The 8,853-nt window shown below is 50.1% G+C and overlaps 1 protein-coding gene across 7 annotated transcripts in view; it reads right to left on the reverse strand.

Annotated features, from left to right (window-relative positions):
- The window catches only part of Enah (ENAH actin regulator), a 110,570-nt gene extending 108,930 nt beyond the window's left edge, over positions 1-1,640 (reverse strand). For 2 of the 7 annotated variants that reach the window (XM_076548109.1, XM_076548107.1), the window contains exon 1: positions 1,459-1,593. In XM_076548109.1, coding sequence (XP_076404224.1) covers positions 1,459-1,463 — 5 coding nt within the window. In that variant the 5' untranslated portion in view covers positions 1,464-1,593. The other 5 variants (XM_076548114.1, XM_076548108.1, XM_076548113.1 and 2 more) reach the window with 5 other exon arrangements.
- Between the last annotated feature and the right edge of the window lie 7,213 nt (positions 1,641-8,853).

Genomic DNA, 8,853 nt, shown 5'->3' on the forward strand with positions numbered 1-8,853 from the left:
ATAAACAAAGATCTGACATTTGGAATCGGAAAAATTCATAGTAAGCTTAAGTGAACACAACACACAAAACACTTAGAAGTGAAACGGGACTGTGTTCAACCTTGATTGGGGGGCGGGGGAGGATATAAAAACTAAAGTTTAAAACGGGACTTACTTAAAATGGGGGGAAAATTCCAATGACATAACATTTTCATGCCATAGAGAAGGCATTTGTAATTGTATCATTCAAATCTCGTGGCATTACATTATAAAGGTCTTGGCAACGGCTGGCCATTAATCTTTAACACAAAGGAGATTCAAATCCAAATGAACTGAAAGACTATCTCAGGAGAAAGAAATGGAGTAATTTACTTCATCCTCGATTGTTTAACCCAAAACGAAGGCCTTCAAGGATGATAACGCAAAATGGATCAGCCTTCAGTCTAGGAAGTCCCCTTTCTCACTAAGTCTTGCACCAATCCAAAAACAGGAGGTTATGGACACACCACAAGCTTAGAAAAAGCTTGGGGGGTGGGGTGAGATGGGGTGGGGGGGTTCCTCCAATGAATGACACACCACATCATGGTTTTCTTCTCCTACACAACTGGAGAAACAAAAAAAAAAAAAACGAAAAACCTCACACCATATGTTTCATCGTATCAATCAAAGAGCGTTTCACGACGGTACACCCAATCCTTTCCCTTCGGGGCTGGAGGAAAGAATCGCTGTGCCGATAACCGAGGAAGGGAAAAGCTGCGGCTCCTGCTGCAATGCAACACAGCCCTGCTACAGAACGGGAGAGCAGGGCTTTCCAAACAAAACCCTCCCCCGCCCGGGCTTACAAACCTCCAACAACTTATCCCAGCCTCTCCCGGGCCCCCGCCGGGGGAAACCTGGTCAGTTCTCCCCCTTCCCCACCGTCCGGACATTTCACCTTCCTCCGCGCCTCGGCTTCACCCCGACCAGAGGCACTGGATTCCCCGCAGCGGTTTCAGACCTTTCAAACTTTCCTCCCCCACCCCCCACCCCCACCCCCTTTTTTCTTTTTCTTTTTCTCTCTCTCTTTTTTTTTTAAATTCACTGCCTCTTTGTACCAAAAGTACAGGCGATTTCTGCACAGATACGGAAAATACCTGTCTGTCGGCCACCACCACTCTACGATGGTCGAGCCCCTCCCCATCTCCTGGGTTTCGCTAGCCGAGGCTGGGGGGAAGGAGGGAGCAGGCAAATTAAACCGAGGAAGGGGGATCCTGGGGGGGAGCAGAGCATCTGGGAGAACACGGAAGGAGCCCCCCTCCCCCAGAATCAGAAGGCCAGGGCAGCGGGGGGGAGCGGGGAGGGGAGGAGAACCCCGAAGGGACAAAAGGGAGCGGGGAAAGAGCAGGGAGAGCCTACGCGCCGGGCCGGGGGGCAGGCGGGGTCCACGCAGAGCGCTCGCGGCGCCGCGGCACAATGGCCGGCGGCCCGCGCGCCCCTCACCTCATGGTGCCGACGGCGCCGAGGCTGCCCCGGCGCGGGAGACGCCGAGCCGAGGGTCTCTCCTCAGGCGGGGAGGCGGACGCCGCGGGGACGCGCGAGCAGAGGCGGCTGCGGCTCCGGCTGCGGCTCCGGCGACCGGGCTACACCATCTCCGCGCGCAGAGGCGAGGCGCCGGCCCGCCGAGCGCGAGCGACCGACCGACCACGGGCTGAGGAGGGGGCGCGGGGCCGAGGCGCCGAGCGGGTTCCCCGGCGGCGCCGGCGGCCGCCGCCTCCTCCTCCTCCTCCTCCTCCGCCGCCGCCGCCGCCGCCTGCGTCGCCGCCTCCGCCCCGCCGACCCTCGTCCTTCGCCTCAGACGGGAGCCGCCGGGACCGCGCGCCCGTCCGCTCGCTCACTCGCTCGCTCGCTCGCTCGCTCGCCCGCCCCACGGCCCGCCGCTCCACAGGGCCGCTCCGAGCGCGCCGCCGCCGCCGCCGCCGCCGCCGAGGCCGTGAGGAACCGGCAGCTGCTGCAGCCGCGGGAGGAGAGCCGGGCTTCGCCGCGGGGCGCCGGGGGCGGGGCGGCGGAGGAGCACGCAGGCGCCGCCCTCCTCCCGCCGCCCCCGCCGCTCCCGCGTCGCCCGCTCCCCCCCCCCTACCCTCCCTCCCCCTCTCTCTCTCTCTCTCCCGGGGCGAGGGGCAGCGCGCGCGAAGGGGGAACGACTGCGGGGCGGCGGCCCGGGCGGCCCTTTGTTGCCGCCCACCGGGCTCCGCGCCCCTTGCGGTCGGGGGAGGAGCGGGGGGCGGTGGGAGCGGTGGGAAGGGGGGGGGTCTCGGCGCCCGCGCTGCCCTTGACCTCGCTCTCCGGCCGGCCGCGGCCCTTCCCGCCGCCCCGAGGCTGAGGTGGAGGAGCGGAGCGCGGGGAGGAGGCGTGACTCGCCCGGCGCGAACGCGGAGGGGACTCGGGCGCGCGGGCGGGCGGGCGGGCATCCCCGCAGTCGCCGGCGTCCCCACCTCCCGCGCGTCCCCGCGGCGGCGCGACTCTTTTTTCCCCCCCACTTCCCCGGGTGAGGGGCGGGGTGGAGGGGAGTCCCGAACACGCAGAACGTGGTCATCATCGTCGTCGTCGTGTCCCCCCACCACCGCCCCGGGTTCCCCAGGACCCCCCGAGCGTGCGGGGACCCGGGGGACCCGGGCGACGCGCGCACGGCACGCGGATGACTGCGCGCACACACACACACACACACACACACACACACACACACACACACACACACACACGCAGAGCTGAAGGCATCGGTGTCGGGGAAACGCGGTGGCCCGAGGCACGCGGAGCCCTGTGCAGCCGCCGCGCGCGAGAGAGACGCAGCCCGTGGAACCCTTTCTGTCGTCACCGGCAGAAAGGGAATCCCGGCCGGGGGCGGGGAGGGATGGGAACTGAGGATAATTTTAAAACGTTCTGTCTTTCACCTAGTCTGGAGCTCACCTCCTTGAAAAGGTAGATGTAAAATACTAACGCGGCGGCGGCGAAGGTGCTATACCGTCAGATGGTGCAGGGGCCCGCTGAGAAGCCCGAATTTGTAAAGGGGGTGGGGTGGGGGTGTTAATATCCGAACAAGAAAAAAAAATCCAGTCATCTAATAAAAATTTACACTGGACAAATAGCCCGCTTGTGGGAGCGGCATTCAGGATGACTGGAATGGGATAGAAAGGTTTTACTGCTACGGGATTCCTATTGCATCCAAAATGGAGGACCTACCAATACTGCAGGCATCCATTCAAAAGTTTGATGTTCCCTATAAAACGGGCTGCGATTCAAAAGAGAGTTAATGAGTGCTGGGAATACGTGCACCTTCGAATGAAAAGCGAACATATTATAGTCATCCCGTGGTCAATGCACGGCTTGTCTGGAGAAGAACAGCATAACCTGTTTTTAACTATGAAAAGCCTCCTGGTTTCAGAGCTCAACAAAGACAATGCGCTTTTTGGAAGGAAGCCCTGCAAGAAGCAGTGACCTAGAGCTGTGGCACCGGACCAGGGTGGCCTCGGGTAGGAAAAAGCACGGTGCCTCTGCCCTAAACATGGTGTACTTGAAGAACACTAATTTCCACCCACATAGCTAATTACAGCTTGCCATCACAGAGCATTTTATTCAAGGATCTCCAAGGACTGAAGAGAAAACAGCCTTGTCAGTCAAATGTCCTTGTTGCCATATGACAAGAAGAGACAGAGAAATATACACATCAAGGGATCCCATGCATTATTAGTACAGTAGCCATGAAGCCATGATTAGGAAACATCTCAGCTGTGAGGTGCACTGTCTTTGTATAAATTACCGTAGTTGAAAATGCTTGCACCTCAAGTATTGAACAGTTAAAGAACATTGGCTATGGAAGCTTTTAAGAGTATTAATGTATATTGAATCATCTTGGGGGGAAAATTAGGACACATTCAACCCCAAGTCACACCAGCTCTCCTAAGTCCATGCATACCAATACAGTAAATGCAACAGAGCTTGTTTCAGATAAAAGTCAACAGCCAAAGAGGTAGAAATACTGTTGTGATGACTCAAACTATCTCTTGTCAGAGATGAGAAACACGAATAAGAATTCCTCGCAAATGATGCCATAACCTCCTATTTGTAAAAGTTAATCCATCCTGGTCTAAATAAATTGTGTATCATCATCTTTATCCTAACAACAAATGTCCCAGTGGCATGGGTACCAAATTAAGTGATCCAAGAGGAAAATGCTATTCTTGTTTTCTGTGTTTATTAAAAATGTACCGGCCAAGAATGTTGGCTGCCTACACCCATTTCCATCCTTTTGAATGGCAGCCTGCCCGCTCACAGTTGGTCACACCATTGCCTTTGGATCTAGATCGTGCATTGGCTGGCCTGACCTCCAAAGGTCATTTTGTGGAAGGGCAGTTTGTTAGCTCTGACAAAATATTACTTCTTGTTCATATTTGGTCTAACATTGAAAGAGGACAGAAAGGGAAACGAGCTAGATAGAAACAGACTAATTCTGGTCACAGAGGAAACTTCATGGATTGTGTTACTATAGAGAAGGAAAGCATTTCAGAGATGGGAGGAATCTTAAGCTGTCTGCTCATTTTTAAGAAGAGGAATGTGAGAGCCAGAGGTGAAGTAACGTGCCCACTGCCATCACCAAGTGCCTTTGAGGAAGTCCTGAAACTCAAACCCACGATTTCCAGCTCTTGGCCCATTGTTCCTCCTCCCACATCATACTGACTTCCTGTGGTATCTGTAAGAGTTCACTAAGGAAAGAAGTACAGCTGATTGTCTACTCATAAACCCAAACTCTACTTAAAAATTGGAGTTGGCGTGACTGAGTCACAGAAGTCTTTGAAAATGATTTGAACTCTGTGAGGGTTGTCCATCAAACACAAAGCCTGGCCCATCATGTAGGGACCTGGATATTTGAAAAGTGGATGAAAGAATAAATGAGTGAGTATCCAGCCGCTGTAATCTACAGAATAATAATAATAATAATAATAATAATAATAATAATAATAATAATAATATGCCTGGATGCGCTGGGGATCTAAGCCTGGGTTTACAAGTGCTAAGCACTAGTACACTTAACCACTAGCTACATTCCCACCTCAAACTTCTTCCTAACACCGAGGATGTGGATCTCCACTTTCCCTCACGGAGACTTTTTGTCCGTTTGGTATGGCAGACTGACCCACGCAGCTATAAGCAGTGTGCACTCAGATGGAAATGAAAGAAAGCATGCTTCTGTTGCCGATAGGCTGGCTATGGAGTCAGTCTGGCTCTGAGGGCTTCCCTAGAGCAGACCTGATTGAAATGCAGCTGATAGCATCAGTAGGCTGGTCCTCCATTTATGGACATGAAGAGCATGACTAATGCTCCTCCACAGTCAGAAAATCACTGTTCAGGGCTGAAGGCCTTCCCCTCCCTCATTCCCTACAGGAAAGTTCTCCCTGGAGTTACCTGGGATGGAAGAAAATGAAAAAGTAATTAATTGGAATGAACTTTACTGTATACTTTATAATTGTCTGTAGCATTACTGTGTTTTTCTGGCAATTCACAGTGAAGTTTTTGTCCCCTCCCCCCAGAATGGTGGGAAAATAATGTAGAACGTGGCATTCCAGCAGGATTCAAGATATTTTTATTAGTCCTCTTTCAGCTGCCTTAGCTGCCCACATTTAACCTCAGTTCAGAATCTCTGTCAGGAGACGTTAGAAGAAGCTGGTGGCCTCTCTGTCATTGGCAGCTCTTCCCATTTACCATCCAGCTCCGTCTCTCATCCCTCTCCCTTCCAAACTGGGATTTATTGGGTTAACTTCCCTTCTTCCTTTCCAGAGTCTCTTTCTTTTAGCTTGACAGTACTTAGACCTGGCAGATCATTCCCATAATCAGAATGGAGTTACGTTGTTTAATTGGTAGAGGTCATATTCTAGATAGTACAATACACCATTTCTACAAAATTCAGGGATTACATTAATGAATGTGGTTCCATTTCTAGACAATAAGCAAGCCACTGTGCTTTAGAAAAGGGTTACAAACAAGTATGGCCATAATCTAATTCTGCACCCTTAAATCTAGCAGGTAGCCTGAGGGAAAAAACAAAGTGATTGTATTCTTTCTTACATCGAATTGACTTCTATTTATTGTAATCAAACTTGGTAGACTACCAGGCGGGTTTCATGGATATTATGACCAGATGACAACTGACCTTGGAGTATTCCTCAAAAGGTGATCAAAAGAAATGTTAATAAAGATTATTTCTTGGCTAACCATGGCCGAGAAGAAAGATGGCACCACTAGATGATATCCTAAACAAGTTTCCCCAAAACTAACTCACACTGCTCAACCCTCCCTCTTTTGTAGCTTTTTATCTGTCTTTCAGGTAGGGTGCACAGCTCATGAAAATCCTAACTTCTATTTTTCTTTGAAAACAAAAACAAAAAAACTGTTGATAGCGTAACAACCTAACCAGTTCTAGTTTGAAAATGGTGTGGTTCTGCAGGCCTTGTCTCAGTACCGTGGAGGTAGAGGAGGGACAATCAGGGGCTCAGGGTCATCTACAGTAAGGGAAACTCAGGATGAGGCCAGCCTGGGCTGTTAGCTTTAACTAATCTTTTATAGATTTTTGTTTTTGGTTTTTGGTTTTATGGGTTTTTTTTTTTGTTGTTGTTGTTGTTTTTGGTTTTGGTTTTTCGAGACAGGGTTCCTCTGTGTAGCTTTGCGCCTTTCCTGGATCTCGCTCTGTAGGCCAGGCTGGCCTCGAACTCACAAAGATCTGCCTGCCTCTGCCTCCCCAGTGCTGGGATTAAAGGCGTGTGCCACCACCACCCGGCTAACTAATCTTAAGTACCACCTCAAGATGAAGTAAATAGTGATGCTTTTATGTATGGGGTGGTGGAGCCCTTTCCTGGCTGGATACTATAGTTGTAAATGAACTGAGCAGCAAACAAACAAAAAGGAAAGCCACTGCAGGCTGAGCGTGCACATGGCACTGGGTTTGATTGTCTAGCACTGAAAGAAAAAAGAAAAGAAAAGAAAAAGCCCTGAAGGGAAGAATTTTGGTCTCATTTTTATCCTCTGCACAAATACTCCTTTAATAGGATCGGACATAGACACACTTCATATGTGAGAAGAATTTGTAACTAGTAGATGAGAAAGGCTAGTTCCAGAGCCCACAGTAGAAGATCTCTTTTACTTCATTTTACTTTCTCTGATTAAAAAAGAAAAAAGGAAAGTCGGATGGTGGTGGTGGTGGCGGCAGCACACGCCTTTAATCCCAGCACTCGGGAGGCAGAGGCAGGCAGATCTCGTGAATTCGAGGCCAGCCTGGGCTGCAGAGTGAGATCCAAGACAGGCACCAAAGCTACACAGAGAAACCCTGTCTCGAGAAAAAAAAAAAGAAAACAGGAGCTCAAGCATGCCTGTTAATCCTGTCACTCCTGTAGAGAGGCAGGGGAAACAGAAGTTCAAAGTCATCTTCAGCTACAGGAGCAAGATGAAGGTAACCTGGTCTATATGAGACCCCATCTGGAAAGAGAAAAGGGAGGAGACACAGAGTCAGAGGAATGAGGTGGGATAGGCGAGGAAGGGAGGGAGCCTGTCAAACTCAAGGCCCTGGGTTCAGTCTCCCGAAAAAGGAAAGAAAAAAAGAGACAGAGCTTGAAGATCACTTAGGAAATGTAACTAGCCAGTTAAGAATGAAACAAGATTCAATCACGCACCACTTGCCACAAGAAACCAGTGACAGGACACTCCCAAATTAAAATTCAGCAGACCCCCTCCTAGGCAGACATCCGATCACCAGGACCTACCTTGTATTTTTGGCGACGAGGACTCAATAAATGAGTTCAACAAATCTCCAAATTAATGCCAGGACTGTGTCTGCGTACAGGTTTATACAAGTGAGGGCACGAACCCTCTGAGGTCAAGCGTGTCAGACCCCCCCTGAAACTGATCTCAGTGCTAGGAGTAGAATTTGGGTTCTCTGCAAGAGTGGTCCTCACTCTGAATCGCCCAGCCACCTCTCCAGTCCCCCATGTACATTTTTAGAGGTCTTTGGAGAAATGTCTACTTTTAGGAACATTAGGAACATTCTAATCCCTATCACATAAGGCAGGCAGGAAACACGGAACCCTCCAGTGACCCTGTGCCGTCTTTAGCCCTGGCTGTTTGCAGAGCAAACACGCAAGTCTTAATCTAGAATGAGATCCATGGAACTCTGTGAAAAGAGCATGGATTCCTTCATTTGCATTCTTGTGAGAGACTTGGGATTTAAATACTCATTTAAACTTGATCATAGACGAATATGGTTATAAAATTTCAGAAAAAGGCCCTGAATAGAGCCTCACTTCCCATTCAGGTTTTTGTGTCTTACTCAGGTACCATTTTATCTCTGTCAAACGCCTCATAATTTATTTTCTGTAAGTGGTTTCTGGTTTGTGTGCTTTTTATAATGTCGCCTTCACTGAGTATCTCATTGGACTTGATTTTATTCAGCGTCTCTCACTTGCAAACAATATTTCCCTTCAAAAGTTCACAGTCTGGTCTTTCCCTTCCAGCCTTTCGCTTGGTTTTCTCTCCTATTACTAATGAGATAGTGCTTCTGAACTCACTTTATTTGAGTTATTTATATCTCCAGGCCTCCCTCTAATAGCAAGTCTGACTTGGCATTCTTTTTCTGCTGCACAATGCCCAAATTAAGTTAAGAAGCAATTCCTAAGAACGCTGGCCTGTGGGGCTTCATGCTCCTCTGGTATCCTAAGCACTAGACAGTGTGTTTAATTTTGAAAGCTGATGTCACTGGCTAAGTTCATAGTTTATGTCAGGTGTGACTCAGTAGTGCTTTCCAGAATAACTGCTCTAGTCAGGAAGAGAGAGAGTGAGCCAAGACCAAGGAATGGA

This window comes from Peromyscus maniculatus, chromosome 11 (genome assembly GCF_049852395.1).
Source record: "Peromyscus maniculatus bairdii isolate BWxNUB_F1_BW_parent chromosome 11, HU_Pman_BW_mat_3.1, whole genome shotgun sequence".
NCBI lineage: Eukaryota > Metazoa > Chordata > Mammalia > Rodentia > Cricetidae > Peromyscus > Peromyscus maniculatus.